The 16,592-nt window shown below is 37.3% G+C and overlaps 1 protein-coding gene across 1 annotated transcript in view; it reads left to right on the top strand.

The window, feature by feature from the left end:
- Positions 1-16,592, top strand: part of CDKAL1 (CDK5 regulatory subunit associated protein 1 like 1) — a 408,038-nt gene that overhangs the window by 232,828 nt on the left and 158,618 nt on the right. The window contains exon 9 of the mRNA XM_018077689.2: positions 15,038-15,204. Coding sequence (XP_017933178.1) covers positions 15,038-15,204 — 167 coding nt within the window. The remainder of the gene's footprint in view (positions 1-15,037; positions 15,205-16,592) is intronic.

Below are 16,592 nucleotides of genomic sequence, written 5' to 3'. Positions count from 1 at the left end.
GAACAGACCTGCAAAATAAAATAGAGACTGTCAGATAGTCTCAATATTTGTTCTGTCATGCATAGAAACATACACAGAGAGAATATGCAGAAAAACTATTGCTCCAGTGGCTTGCATTCAAGCATATGGTATGATGAATTGCTTGGAGCCCTAGTGATAAAGGATATTAACAACCCGAAGACGGCAAATCGTTTCACTGTCCCATACTATTGATTAGTATGGGACAACTGCACTGTTGTAATGTACTATTCTTTAGGTTTAAGTAGAGGTAAAGTACTTGGACAGGTAACTGTAATTACAAGTTGCAGATTCTTGTGAGTCTGTACTTTTATTTATGCAATGCTGTGGTACTTATTTGAAGATCAGCTTTTATGTGATGTGATAAAGCCTAAAGTTTGGTGCCCTGTGATGCTGATAGACTTCGCCAGTATGAACCCCACTTCTTTTCCTTATGGAGCCTGTGATATCCCATCCTGATGGCTGCACCCTAATAAACTGAATAGTGGCAGAGTCCTGCCTGCCTTCTCTTAAAGTGGGACACATGTTTGGGGAATGCTTCTTCAGCTGGTTACTGTTGTTCATTACACTTTTGGGAACTTACTGTTGTTGAGAATTCTACTTTTCTGTTAAATTTGGTAGAAATTGGTCAGTGGATTCAGAAGTTACTGGGATAGAATGATACATGCACAGCATGGTCACGGAAACCTTGTTTTCTTAGGTATCCTGATTAAAGATATACTTCTTAAATACAAGCTTAAGGAATCTGAGTTCATGTTGGAGACTTCAGTTCCAGTTACTGGGATCCAGTAACTCAATTCTTAGTAAAAGCAAAACAGCAGTTGTTTGAAAAAATAGAAACTCAACATTGTCCATTCTTCTGTATTCCTAGAAACTGATCTGATTGATTTAAACTAATGTTTCATAAGTAAGAGTGGCATCAAAATCCTTGTTGGAATAGTAACTCTAAACCTAAACAAATGAGGGAAACCTTCACTGTAATCCCAAGATGGCTGGATATTTTTGTTCAGCTGGAGGAAAGGAATGTATTTCTTTTGAAAATTTTCTTTTAAGAGGTTTCAGTTTATTTTTCTGTGCCAATCTGTAGTTAATACTCTGTGGTGTTATTTAACCCAGTCAGTTTTGCTAATTTCTCTGATTTCTGTGTGTGTTCGAGTGTTTGCACTCATTCTTGAAAGGCTTCTTTCCCATGGCTGAGCCTCAAACAGTATCTGAGCTGAGATACTGCACATATGTCGAGGGCTTCTCTGTAGGTTTCAGGGAAGTGTTTTCATCCTGTGCATCACTTTTGGCTTTATGCTTCCGTGTTTCACTGTATTCTTTGTCTGTATTTAGAATTTGTTGCATCCTTTTAATTTTTCTTCAGGGCAAAAGGTTGAAATAGATAATTGCTTTCTGTATTTTACTATACAGTGGAGGTAGGAGAGAGGAAATACTAGAAAGAATCTTTCAGAAAATATAGTAAACTCAATAATTCCCATCTCTATTAACCAACTGTTCCTGTTCATAGAAAAAAAAAAGTAAAGGTGTTTAACATGCTTGAAGTTGCAGTGAAATTGTCATTGTTGCAAAGGGACAAAAAGATGTGTTATGCTACAACTTAAGAGTTACTATAAACCCTTTATTAGATTATTTGGAAATTACAGCACATGACCTAGGGCTAAAAGCTCGCGTTGTTAAAACAGAATTATTGGCAGTCAAGATGCGCTATGTAAGAAATTACATTTCTCCCATTTCTAAAATAGACTAAGAACAGACCTTTCATGAGGTTTCTTCTTGTTTCTAGAATTGCTAAAGCTTTTTTTATATGTAGAAGTGACAAATGGCATATGCACATACAGCATGTTTCTTCTGCAGCAGGGCAGAGTATATTATAGTAGACATTTTTATTTTTTTAGTTTGCTTTGGGTTGGATATTTGATTACTTTGTAGTGCATTGTCTGTATTTTATTTCTTTATCCAACTTAGTGATATGCATTTGGCATTTTTAGTAAAACTGCTCTACAAAATATTCCATCTATCACTATCAAAAAATATGAACATACGCAGAAAACTACTCCGTTATCTGCTGGATTGTATTTCTTTCAGAAAAATGAGGAACATTTTTGAATAGCATTTGTGTTTGATTTGGGATTGCTCTAGAAAGTTTGGGTTAGAATTCGTCTTCAGGGCTCAAAGGGTTCTGAAAGAAAATGGTTCTTGATGTTCCTCTAAAAGTAATGTATTTGTGGAATTCTGAAGCCACATATCAGTTGTAGGTGTCTATGGCTTGATTGCAATCCTACTTCTAAGTGTATTAATTGATATGCTGTACTAATATTATTGTAAGTGTTGAAAGTCTGAATACTTTAATACAGCTTCTTAGGCATACCCATGCTGACTGACAGAACTGATGTTGCCTGGAAGATTTTTTCTCCAAAGTAATTTTTCCATGCCCCTTGAAACTTCTGGTAAGCAGCGATCATTGGCAAGAGTACCACGCCAGACATATTGCACCACTCGCCATAACTACTGGGATGTTTTTCGTGTTCCTGTCCCGTGGTGTGTCACTGGAGCACATGTGCACCAACCACAGTCAGGCTTTGGAACCTGGCCTTCCCTCCCTGCTCTTCCACTTTCTAAAATCAAATATATGTTCTCTTCATAGTCACCCATAAACTGGTGCTTTGACATGCCCATTGTGGGCTGGGGGAGTCTTCTAAAACTGAACGCTCTGTGAAATGCTGGAAAGTACTCCTGATGGAAACACCATCTTGGGAAGCAAATGAACAAGTAACAGCAGCGTGATTCCTCAACCATTAAAACTACCATGCAGAGAAGTAGTATTTAAATGCTATTACCTGGTTTGAAGGGAAACGTGATCTCCTATTGTTAGGGATAACTCATTACTGTGTTATTTTTTTTAATCAAGATTTCCCCAATGATGAGTTTCTAACAGTTAATGCAGCTGAGCAGCTGTTGTAAGATTTTTGAAGTTTGATACCTTTACAATTTTTTTCCTCAAGTTGCGCTGCTGAGTTTTGTCTTTCAGAGCTAAATATAGGCTAAAAAGATGTTGGTAATAGCTATAAGGAACATACTTCAGAAAATTTTAAATCAAGACAAAGGTGAACTTGTATAACACTTGGGAGACTTTTACCAAAAGTTTAAAGAAAAATTATTTAACAAACAGTGATATATATTCTTAGATTATTTCAATGATATTTTTAAAGGTTTTTTTCCCTAGTGTCGTCTTTCTGGTGGGCTTTTTTATTAGATGGAATAATAAACTTTTTCTGACTGACTAGGCTCTTGTTTGAATGCTACTGTTTAAAAGATTCGGTAATTTCACTCTGAATATTCTTTTGTGAAAGATTCATGGATAGAAGCTCATTTCTCTTAACTTAGATTTAATTCATATTCCTATGTTGCCATATAGGAAGTTAATCAAAAGGTAAATTATTGTTTAGAATGAGACCTTTATTGGCATTAATCTGTATGAGAAAAATGCATTAATATCCTCCAAAACCCATGAATGATTTCGCTTTGACCTCCCTGTGGACATCTCCAACACATTTTAATTGCATTCTGCTGATGATATATTTTAGTGGTCTACCACTGAATGCTTAAAATAAATTTAGATTAAGGTGATTACACAGCAAAGAGGCTTTGAGTTCTCTGTGTGAATTCAGTGGATATAATTAAACAAATTCATGATTTAGAATTGGGAAAGTTATATTACTAGTGCAGTGCAAGCAGTCTCCTTTCTGGTCAAGTTGACCCATTTAGAGTTGCAGAGAAAATACCATTCATTTGAGAAAGTATTTTAAGAAATACGGACCATTAAAAGAGGGGTTTGACAGAAATCAGGGGATTATGTTGTTTTTTCTACCTGTAGACTTTCTAATTTGTAATATATATTTTCCTGACTGTTGTTTTTCTCATTGAAAGAAAAAGATAACACCACCTTAGTTTTGTTACTTTGTGACTCGCTGCGTAGCTGTTTTAGTTTGTAGTCAGGTGCAGCAATAAGTTGGCACACTTGTAAATACAGGCCCTAAGGAATGAATGATGTTTTCTATGCTTTAGATGAGGATTATCATCCTTGGAAATGGTATTTACCCGTCTGTATTGTTGGTTTATGGAGCTGGAATCCCCTAAGTGCATTCCGTGTTTAGCTGACCACCTTGCCCTTGCAGTTGATGACTCTTTTCCCTGCTTTCGTTTCTTCTATGATACGTCAGTTTGACAGATCCTTGAGCTGTTTTCATACTTCATACAAAGAATAGTTGTAATTAAAATCAGTCTTTTTCTTAGAATTCAGTACTTCAATGTAAAGTGATGGTGATATATAGAAGAATTACTGAAAAACAAAGCAAAGTAAGCTTTCTTTATTGAAGTGTTTCTGTATTTTGTACTGCATTTGAGGTTTCCATTATTATGTCTTGGCTCATAACTTAGGATGCAAGAAAGCATTTGACACTGCTATATTTGTCCCTTACAACAGTACTTTGTTCTGAATTCTAGGGGGGTTTTTATGATTAGAACATGAAACATTCTAAAAGACATCTCCCCTAATCCTGGGATATGTAGCAGAACAGAGATTATTTATTCATTCTGGTTAGCTTTTCAGTCAAAGGGAGACATAATCTATCTTCTTTCTTTCATTACACTTTGAAATGCCAACATTTTACTGTAACCCAAATTCTTCCCAACTGATTTTCAGCTAATGCTTAAAATGTCATCTGTAAATACCCAAAATGTGACTTCTTTCTATTCTTGCTGTTCATCTATTTAAAAAAAAAACCCAAAAAACCCAAAAACATTGAATGAAGTAGGACTATAGGATTCAAATCTTGAAAATGCAAGAAATTTGGGCAGCAGAATGCTCTATGAATTTCCATGTTAACTACCTCTAACGCACCCTGGTAGCTTGTGTGCAAGCTGCTATTCTAGAATTTGTAAGTTATTCTCTTTCTGTAGAAGATTATATGATAATATACTCAGATTCAGAGGGTTATTTAGCTTGGCTACAAACATTTTTAATGACTGAAACTTGGTATGCCACGTTACTTCCCAAGAATTAATCAGTTTCCACGAAAACATGTTGTTTAAATTAATCCAAACTCATTAGCACTACAGAGATGGATACTCAGTAAAAAGCCTCCATTAATTAGCACTGCATCCTGTAATATGCCTACAGCTCGTGACCATTTCCTTGAATTTGTGTAGTGTGTGACCTTTTGCATCTGATACTTCATCTACAGCAGAACGATAGCCTATGTTTTGGGTTTAAAACAGCGAGCGTATGTTATAATGAGTGGCACGTTACTCTCTTTTTCCCAATGAATTTCAAAGTCATAAACAAGATTTCTTGAATGCCTCATTTTGAATTCAGAGCTCAATGCAGGTTTTTCATATGTGTTTTGACAATAGGCATAGAAATAACAAATTTTAGTGCTTCAGTTTTTAAGTGTATGGAAATTTTGTTCTTTCTCTTTTCAGTAGCTAAAGAGTATTTCTGCAGGGTGCTGGACTGACCCTTCTGGTGGAGGGTCGAATATTCTCTGTCTGCTTGTGGTACCAGAACAACATGAGGGTGTCAATAGTTCAGAAAGCATATTTGTGAGGCATACAGCAGAGAACAATAATTCCACACTTCAGGGACCTGCATATCTGTGTGCTGTGTTCAGGGGTGCAGAACAATTCTAAACTCATGCCTGTGTTTTCTAAAATAGCTTTCTGCTGTATTTAGGTCTCTTTTTGCAAATCCGTTCCCTATGGTCACCCACCCCTTTATGCTTTATTTTCTTGATGCAGGTACCATTGCCTATCATTAACTTGCTCCTGGAATAATGTTCTTGGTTCAGCAAAGAACTAATTAACATCAAACAATTATGTCCCTGATCATTAATACATATAAAACTTTTATTCTGTTAACTCAGACAATAGATGTCCATAGTCTGTGAAAACCAACTGAATTCTTGTAGGATGTCTCTATATGGAATGGCAAAGTTTAGTTTTATCTCCTTTCAGCTGGCAAGTGTAATGATTAAGTGCAAATTTTTAAAAATTTATTTTATTTTTTCATTTGTGCAAGAGCTAACCTTCAAAACAGGCCATTGTGTAGATAACACACATGCCTGGAAATAGGAGGGTCACAGGCAGATGACCAATAGAAAAAGCAGAGACCTCTCTCCTAAAGAACAACTTCCTCAACCTGAAAAATAGGACCAACTCATGAAATTCAACTGGTTTTTTACCTCCTTTTTAAAAAAAATCCTTTCCTCCCCTTTCTCTTCAAACTGGCTACAAACCCCAATTTATCATCATGATGTATGGTATCATTAATCCTTCTTGAAAGCGAGATGCATAATGCTGCAGTGTTGGCACTGAGCAAACTTCTGCGGCCTAACTGTCTTCACGCCCTTTTGAGTCTCTTGTTCTAGCAGAATGAAGCTGGACTCATAATGAGTTTAGCTATCATGCTGTTTGCAGCAGCAAGTGACCTATTATACTGTTCCCTTCCCCTCCTTCCTCTCCCCTTTGCTAACGTGCTATAGCTAGAAAACGAGCGAGACAGGGCTGCTAGTTCATGCTCTAGCAGTAAGCTGTTAGGAACAGAGGTCCCTATAGGGGTAGAATGACCTCTTTTATAAGCAAGGACAAGAGTTTGCTTTGTGGTAGAGAGAAACCTTTTATGATTGCTTTGATATTTAATGATTACTTGGCTCTATGTGATGCATGCTTTTTATTGGGAACTCTCAAACTTTTTTCTTCTATATTAGTACCGTAAGAAGAAGGAATAATTTAAATGAAACTTTTAGTGCGATTGCAAGCTTTCTTATTCCTTTTCTTGAAAAAATCCTCATATCAAAATACTTTTCTTACAATATAATAGCACAAGTGAACAAAATAAACTGTTTGATACAAATTGTAAAACTTAAACCCAACAACAGTCACAGGCAGTAAACTTCCTTCACCTTGATGGCAAAACATTTTCTACAAAAGGAGCAGTTCTGTTTTTGAGACGTTTATGCAAGGGATTTAGCTAAATAAGCAAATTCTATGTTCTAAATGGTTTCATCAGTTTCATCTGTCAGATGCATGACTTTGGAAAAGTAAAACTTTGAGTAAATCCTCTTGCAGCTTCCATTTTCTTAACCATACAAAATAAAATGGAAAGCCACTGTTAGTCGTATGGCTATTAGGTTCTTCTATCAGACTTAACATCTAAATATAAAACAGATGACAGAGGATTGTTACATAAAATTTGCCTTGATGTTACTAAGTATCTGGGCCAGAATTCTTAGTTTAAGTATGGAGGTTTTGATAAAATCTCTGAAGTAACCCTAAAAATTAATGTGAAAGGTGGTAGCAGAAGTGTGTGCGTATGTTTTGTTGTAGGAGGGGAGGGGATGTTTTTGGTTTTTAATTATATACAAACCCACAGTGTATTGTTATTTTATTGTAGAAGTAATTAAGAAAAGTTCTTATTTGTAATACTTGTAATTTTTTCACTGTGATTCAGCTTTTATTTGATTTTGTAAAATATATAAAGAGAAATCAGATGCACTTTGAGGGGAAAAAATGTATAACACCTAAAATTTTTAAAACTTAATAACACTTTTACATTGAGATGGAATCAAGCTGTTTCTTTAACTCTTCTGCATTGAGCAGAAGGCATTTCTTTAGCTCTTTGCATCACAGTTCATTTAAGCTCTGATTACAACTTAGTATGGAAGTGAGAGAGAGAACACATTTTACTTTTTTAAAATATAAATTAATCTAACCAAAATTCAAAAAGTGTGTCATACTTTTGAAAAAGTAATTGCTGGAAGAGTTAAGGGGATCCAAGATGCAATTAATTTTTCTGTCTTGCAGTTTGCAAGTATAACTCAAACTTTTTTACATTAGTTTGCAGGATCGGGAATTTATTGTAAGTACCTATGTCACGTCTATGGTAAATGATCCTTTAAATCAAGTTCCTGTTATGGCTTCATTTGATTTGAGACTTTCATACCATGAATATATACTAATGTATAGCATTTATATAAATACATGAGAACTTTAATCATTTGTTAGTGTAAACATTTACTGAAGTATGTTGGCAAGGAGGAAGAAAAAGTATCTTGAATTTGTTGCTAAGTGTAGTAGACAACACTGCCAAACAGAATCTTCCAAAGTGATATTGGTCAGTATTCTACTTTTAAAATACCGTTATCCTACATGGGTCGAATAATATCAGTCAGTATAACTTGGTCTGTGTGTCACTTCGCATTAGTTTCCAAACATTTGTTCTCAAAAATATGTAGACCATAAAACTTAGTGTGTTCATTTCCTAAGCACTCTAATATATGTGTCATCCAGTGGGTAGTAGAAACCACAACTGCTTTAAAGGCTTATACTGTACTGTGTACTAGCAAAACACAGCTCTAGTCTCTGTAACTGCAGAATGACATCCAGAAGTAATAGAAATAATCCTGCAATGAGAGGCATCCAAGTGCACCAAGTGTGCTGGCTGATGTCATTATGGGGCTGTTCTCTCTCATCATTCAAAAGACGTGACAACCAGGGGAGATTCTTGGTGACTGGAAGAAGGGGAATGTCACCCTGCCCTTCAGGAAGAGCAAGAAGTAAGATCTAGGGAACTACAGGGCAACTGAACCTCACTCTCTGTGGAACAAACCCTCCTAGAAGTCACCTCTAGGCACAGGAAGGACAAGAGGGTCCTTGGGAACAGCTGGCATAGATTTACCAACTGCAAATCCTGTGACTGTCCCGAGTGACTTTTCTGATGGGACATCTGGCATTGTAGCGGAGAGGAAAGCAGTGGAGTTTTGGTGTTTTGGGGTGGGTTGGTTTTGTGGTATTTTTGGGGTTTTCTTTGGGGGGAAGTTTAGTGGGTTGTTTGGTTGGTTTGTGTTTTGGTGTTTTTTTGTCATTGGGGTTTGCAGTGGAGTTGAGGTTTTTTTGTTTTCTTCTGGGGTTTTCTGTTTTGGTTATTTTTAGTGTGGTTTGTTTTGGTTTGTTTACTTTGAATTTAGCTATGACTTCAGCATAGTCTCCCACAATATTCTTAGATCGGTGAGATGTGGATGGGATAAGTGGATGGTAAGGTGGCTGAAGGAATTGATTGGACTGTCAGGCTCCCAGGGTAGTGATCCAAGGTATAAAGTGTAGCTGGTGGATACTAATGGTGCTCTGCAGGGATTGATACTGGAGCCAGTATTTCCTGTCTCTATTATTAAGGTGGACAGTGAGATAGGGTGCATTTTGAGGAATCTGGGAGATGATACCCAAATTAGGGGAGTACTTGACTGTCTGGAGGGTATGGCTATTATTGCAAAGGACCTTAACTGCCTGGAGAAATGGACTGACTGTAAACTTCATGAAGTTCAACAAAGTCAAGTAAAATGTCCCGAATCTAGGATGAAGTAACACCATGCTGCACTGTGGATGTGGAGAGCTGACCGTCTGGGAAGCAGCTTTGCAGACTTTGGAGTTCCACTGGGCGAACTGGTGAACATGAGTCAGCAGTGGAACCCCTGAGCACTTATAAGCTTTGCCCTAGATGCTGTTATCCGGAGTACAGCCGCAGGCCCTGGGGAGTGACTAGTGCCTTGTACTTGGCAGTTATGAGATCTCACAGAGAGAGTGCTCTGTCCAGTGTTGGACGCCCCAGGACAAAGCTGCTGACATATTGCAGCAGTTCAGAAGAGGGACACTGAAATGATTAGGTGGATGGAGCACATAGCACACAAGAAACGCATTTGTGGAGCCTTTGAAAAGAAAGCTAAGAGGAGATTTTATTGCTGTTTATGACTGCCTAATGGGAGGGTATGGAGAAGGCAGAGCCAGACTGTCTTGTAGTCAGACAGGTCTTGCAGAGATAGGATGAGAGGTAACAGGACAAGTTGGAACACAGGAAATTGCAATTAGGTGGAAATAAAAATATTTTACCCGTAGGGTTGTCAAATATTGGAACAGATTACCCAAAGTGGCTGTGGTATTTCTGTCCTTGGAAATATTCAGAACACAACTGCAGAAGGGCCTGAGCAATCTCATCTAATTGGACCTGATTTGAACAGGAGATTGGATTAGATGACCCCCAGAGGTTTTTTGCAACCTAAGCTATTCTGTGATCCAGTGAAAAGAAATTCTCACTGTGTGTACAGAATTGTCTTTCCTGATGACCACATAAAGTGGAATTTGTTCAGGCTTTTAGATTAAGTCACTCTGTGTAGTGGGTCCTTATGTAATACTAATCAATGCTTCAGATCAATTTATATTATTAAAGAGGTACTTTAAAATTCTTGATTATTAGTCTAAGAGCAAAAATTCAGAGAAATATTTTTCTGGTCCTCATTTTGAAGTGCACTAATTCTGAACAGCCTTTCTTGGCCGCTCAACCAGCCGTTGCTTCCTCCTGTGATGTGAAGGGTTGGTTAGGCCAGCCTTCATTTTGCTAAACTTTCTCTTTTAATGGGAGTTTTGGGATCTAGTAGTTTCTCCAAACATTGCATTCCAGTAGGTCAGCCCACATTTGTAATGTCATTCAGATCTTGTTTTCATGTTTGTGGCAAGCATTAAGAAAACAGGAGTGCATAATCATTTTTCATGTCCTTAAGACTGTCCAAAAGGATGAAAAGATAGATCTTTTGAAAAGAGGAAATATTTTTTGACATAATAAAGATCCTCTAGAAATTCAGGCTTGACAGCTTGCGTCTTTCACCGGCTCTGTACCTAGATCTGTATTTTTTTCTTCAGTCTACTTCTTTTGTCATCTGCTTGACAGATATCCTGTAGTTTCCAATTGTGACAGTTAGGTGTGAGTTACTTCCTGAGTAACTGGGGTGAGTTTGTACAGGATTGTGTCTAACTCCATTCTCTCTCTCCTCTAGAAGCCCTGTATATATACAGATCAAATGAGGGTTTCTTGATGAACTGGAAATGAATCCTTCTAAACCTTTATTAGCATCAGTGAGTTGCTCCCTTGATTTTCTCTTTCAGTAGGTTTCTGCAATGAGATGCTTCAGTGCTGATCTGTGTGGTTGAACTGGCTGTCTTAAGAGGAGAATCTTACATGGTGAATCAATGCTTGCAGAGTACTTCAGAATTATAGGAGGAACTTGATTCCTCCAAATCTCAGTTTCTGTTTAAATTTGCATTATATTCAGGTTGATACAGTGATATGCTTTGTGCACAGATGCCTTCACAATTTCCCAGTTAAGGCACTCATTCAGCAAAGTAATCTAGCACATGCACTGCATCAAGTATGTAAGTAGTAACTGTAAAATCCACACTGAGTAAAGAAAGGGAAACTCAGATAATTGAAGGCAAAATAAATTAATGTGGGCTAAGCCCATTCTGAACAATGAGCATGTTTCAAAAGAGTTTTTTTTCCCAAGCCTTTTTCTCTGTCTTTGGCTATGATTTTTTTTAATAATTTTTTTTAATAATTCTAAGGGTGTCAGATTCTAATGGTCGGATTGATTGTCCTCAAGCCTGCAAGCAGTTTTTGACAAACACTGAAGTCAGGCCTCCCCTTGGCAGATGGTCTATAAGATTTCTGTGGTGCAGTGGGGGAGGTATTTCTGGGGTCTGTACAGCACTGCAGGCTGCCATAAGAATTCAGTGTTCGAGAAGGAATTGCAAGGAGGTCAGGCAGTTATTGATAAGCATATGTGGGCTACTGAGAAGGTCAGATTCAGGGGCCTCCCACTGAGGCAGCCTGCAGAGCATTGTGCTGTTGGAAAAGCCACTCCTCTTCTCATTAGAAACTCTGCCAGGAAAGAAGAGAATGAAGGGAAGGAGAAATAAAAAAGAAGGGGCTTTGGGTATTGAATGTAATTTGTACAAAGGTACAGCAGGCTAACAAATAGGAGAATTTCACTGGGATAAGTGTCCAATATTTTAACATCTTCAGGTGGTTTTGTAGATTGAAGTAAATTAATTTTTCAGATGGAGTAGGTTTCACTTCAGTTTAAAGGATGTTTGGTACCACTGAAAAGAGTGTTTACAATAGTGACATGAAGATAAAGCAAAATAAAAATGCTGGAAGTTTTTTATTAGAGAAACTATTTATTTCAAGTGGTCTCTGAAACAGATATGCACGTATCTCATAAAAGTGATAACTGTAGGATTTATCTTCTTTATGACAAGGATTGTTTACCTCACATAAGTGAAGTTAAAACCCATGTCAGATAATCTGCTATGAATATTCTTTATATAGAGAATTGGAGAAGAAATAGGCTCAGAACTTCCTTCAGTTCCTTGGAACCTATTATTTTTCCAGCATTTTTCATTCTCAGTCACCTCTGATTACAGCTGAGCAGAGATCAGAAGCCAACTATTGAGGTTTCTCTTTTGTGCTGGGTAGTGATGGCAGGGTGAGAAATAAACTACGAGCTGTGACCAAAGGCAGACTTGTAATTATTTGGCTATAATGATAATTGGCCTTAATACTGTAACAAATGCTCTGAGTTTGCACATCTGAACTCTGCCGTTTGGATCAATTTTCTTGTTTACAAAATCAGCTTGCCTTTGTTAGCACCAAAATTACCCAGTAACAGAATGGTGAATGATCGAGTGAGGTTCGCTGCAAAAGAAAGGAAAAGAATTCTGCCTAGGGCTGAAGTTTGGAGGGCAACAGGGAGAAGTGAAAATAAGAATTTTTGGAATTATTGGTTGACTTCATTAATGCTGGTTGAGAGGTCTGTTATTTTCTCCTCTTACCTGGTGTAAGTTTAGACTCCTAAACTGAGATGCAAAGGACTAGAATAAACAACCTAAAAACAGTTGACACAAAACCTCTATCACACACAGTTTTGCATGAATTTGGTTTACATTGCTTGTAAAGACTTATCACTCACAGCACCTTTCAGTGTTTGAAGATCCATTTTGTCAACCTGAAATTGGGACATGAACATTCTCCTAAAATACAGGTGTCCTTTCTCCTCCCTGCCCTCCCCCACATTAAGATTACGTCCTTGGCTCTCTCAGCATGAATTATTCCCATTGCTTGTTGTTCAACACCCTGATCGGAGAGCAGATGAGACATTTATTCCTGTTGTTGCTGATTTACTATTACAGCTGCTTCCTCTTCTTGTGATTTAATTTGAAGTTTCAGCCCACCAGGGGGCTAATGGTCCCCACCTATGCAGCTTTAAAAGCTCGCTGTTGTTTTCCACCGGAATGTTATTTCCATTCCTAGCCAGTGATTTATTATTTTTTCCTCAGTGTTCGTCTGGTAACTGTGAGGCAGTATTCCATTAGCCATTTTCATGTGGGGGAAAAAAAAAAGAAAATCCAAACCCCTGCAACTCCTTAGGTTGAAAGCTTACAAATGAGAATTACTCTGTGACAGTAGAGACTCAGCAAATAAATAACAGTTTTGCAGTGCAGACTGAAGACTCAAAACTAAACCAAATGTAACAGGACCTTAGCAATCATTTAGATCCTTTACACTTCTCTTCTTTTTAACATATAGCATATAAAAGTCTTTTTTTTTTCCATTTCGGGAAAATGTAGGGCAGGCAGCAAACCCTAGAGTATGTGCAGTAGAATCCACTGTGTGATTGTGTACTGCTAGTAGATTCTGCATGGGGAGCTCAGTTTGAGAGGAACTACAAAGTTGTGACTGCAACTGGACAACCAAGGAGAAATTAGTACTTCAGGAATGCTTTATACCAGACTTCTTACAAGATCAGAATTACACATCTCTCTTACTGACTAATTCATGAAGCTAAACTTAAAAAGTGATGAGTTTTTTGATTCTAAATAATAAATGACCTTGAAAAGCTTTCTGTACAAACAGGAATAACTTTGATGTTTAGCAAAGTTTGTTCTCTACCTTTATTGTTACAGAGTGAGTTTAAGAGTAGCAGTCTTGAGTTTGCATTTTGTAAAACATCTGGTTTTCTATGTTTATTACATTTTATGTGACTAAAGTCTATGTACATGTTTATGTTTTCCTCATCTTAAGTATATATTTGTAGCATAAACATATACATTTTATGATACATTCTCTGCTGGTCTAAAGAATTCTTTGATGAATTACGCACCTTCTGGTGTTTGGATGTGTCCTTTACCAGTTCATCAGTCGTTTTAGAAATCGAACTCTTCACTGAGTTAATGGTATCTTATCTGGCTAGGAATCACAGGTGTATTCCTCACAGACATCCTGTTTTCGGTGGCTTGTTTCTTGCTCTGGGGTGATAAGGAAAGGGGAGAGGGGTTGCAATGCAAAAAGGATGAAAGCGGCGCAGACCAGTAGAATTGGCTGCATGAAACCTTATTCCTTTCAACTATTATTAAAGGGTGGTACAATCTTTCCCCTCTTTGAGTAGGAGGATATTATTACCACATATCAGTGTTCAAGGTTGCTATTTACAATATAAATCAAATATACTGCTTCCAGAGGCTCTGACTGATGGAGAAAAAAAGCATTAACTGCCAGGAAGCAGGTTTTCCTGTACTATCATTCAGTGGTCACTAACCTTTTCAATACAACCTTGATATTGCATTGCTAATTGTATAATTTAAAGAATACAAGTTTTTAATATTTGTTCTAGGAGTAACGTTAATCACACTGCTTTAGAGCTGCATTTGCTTGTTGGAAGCTTACCAGTTAATAAGCTAACTGCTAGTAATAACCATTAATGCAAACCCTACTTGAGTAATGTCACTTGTGGTGTTTAATGAATTAAGCTCAAAAAATAGAATAGAGTACTAAACTTGACTGACTTGCTGTAGAGGCAGCACAGAATTAGTCATTGGCTGTGAATGTTAATCACTCCACAGCAATGATAATTTACAGCATTGTTGTAGCACTCTTGTGCTCATAAAATGAACTTAATAACCCACTGCTACCCATGGGATAAGCCTTCCTTCTCCTTCCCTCCCCCTTGCAATTGAATATCCAGTCTGGCTGCATAATAGCCTTGTGAAATACTGCATTTAAAAGAGTGAGCAGCTGTATGATAAAATAAACAGCTCTAAAACAGATTTGTTAATTATCTCTTTCTTTTATTCGCAGAGGGTGTTTGTGAGATATGGCTGACCAGTGAAGACACAGGGGCTTATGGCAGAGACATTGGCACAGACCTCCCCACCCTTCTGTGGAAGCTGGTTGAAGTTATTCCTGAGGGAGCTATGCTGAGGCTTGGCATGACAAACCCTCCCTATATTTTAGAGCATCTGGAGGTAAGGAAGAAAAGAGAATCATTTATGTGCCGACATAGACATTCATTGAGTGAGTCAGCATGGAACCTTGTGTGCAGTGTGTTTCATTTTAAGCGGTAGCTCAAAAAAATTATAGACTTCACAGAAATTTATAGAGTTAGACTAACAGTGTTAAGCCATTTGCCTGACACAGCAAGTTACTGAAATAATAAGATACTCAAATGATTTTGGAATCATAATTTTACTGAGATCTCTGACGTGTAGGACCTTATTGTAGTGATGTTCATTTTTGTGTATGACTAGTGTTTCCAATAACTAAAGGAAATGTCATTAGGAGGTGATAGACTCTGCGATTGAATTTGCCTTCCTGCTACAGCTCAGGCAAATATTTCCAGAAACGCTATATGCTGGTCTCTCTCAATGGTGTATTCATTATCCTGTTTCACATGTTATTTTTAGAGTCTGTAGACTTAATGATAAGAAATAGAAATCTAAGTGTATAACTGTATTTAAAAAAAAACGTAACAAAGTAGTTCAATGAGATTAGAAGCTACAGAGTGTACAAGAGTGTGAATTTGAAAGAGTATCCTGTGCATAGAGAGGAGAAAATGAGAGTTTCTTCTCAAAGTTGGGTTGGTTTTGTTGGATTCTGTCACCAGATGAATTTATTGAAATTTCTAGGAACTGTTCACAGAATGAACCCAATTTTAAAGTGACGAAAAAAGCAGGGAAGGATGTAGTTTAAGGTAAATTTTGTAACCATGTGCATCAGCAATACCCAGATAAATAGCTGGTGTCCATGCTGCTTTGCCAGAGATATTATAGCATTAATAGTTGCACTTGTGTTTCCTTAAGGTGTCAAGGACAGTATTTTCTCACCAGAGTGCTGTAACTGTACCTTTCCCTAATGCTGAAGCATGTGGACTAGGAGAATCTCATCTTGATAGGAATAAGCAGGTTTTCACTTCTCCAGCTACAGAACACAAAATGCAGAAAATTGCAAGAAACTTCCTGTCTTATTTTATTCTTTGGTTTAACATACGCTTCACTAAGAGTCTTAACAGCACACCTGATAGAAGCCTTTAGGAAGTGGTGTGGTTGTTTGTGAGAGCTTTGTGTTGTGTCTCAGACTCTGATATCTGTCTCAAGTTTTTCTTCTTTTTATTTTAACGTTTTTCAGCATCTTGTACAAAAGCAAATCAAGCTTTTAGTTAGTGTCTTTGCTTAAATTTTTTATTTGCGTTATTTAATGGTTTGGCATAGACTGCTGCTTTTGTCACTGCTGGTCATCATATGGGTACTTTTAGAAACTTAAAAAAAAAAAAAAAAGAAAAATTAGCTGCTGTAAATAGCAAACTGCTCTGCCCAGGTAAGAGGCACTGTAGTAGTCTTAATTTGATATAATATGA

The sequence above is a fragment of the Manacus vitellinus genome, unplaced genomic scaffold, assembly GCF_001715985.3.
Source record: "Manacus vitellinus isolate BGI_N305 unplaced genomic scaffold, ASM171598v3 scaffold_39_pilon, whole genome shotgun sequence".
Taxonomy (NCBI): domain Eukaryota; kingdom Metazoa; phylum Chordata; class Aves; order Passeriformes; family Pipridae; genus Manacus; species Manacus vitellinus.
Note: the sequence above shows the minus strand (reverse complement) of the source record. Positions and strands in the feature narration are given on the sequence as shown.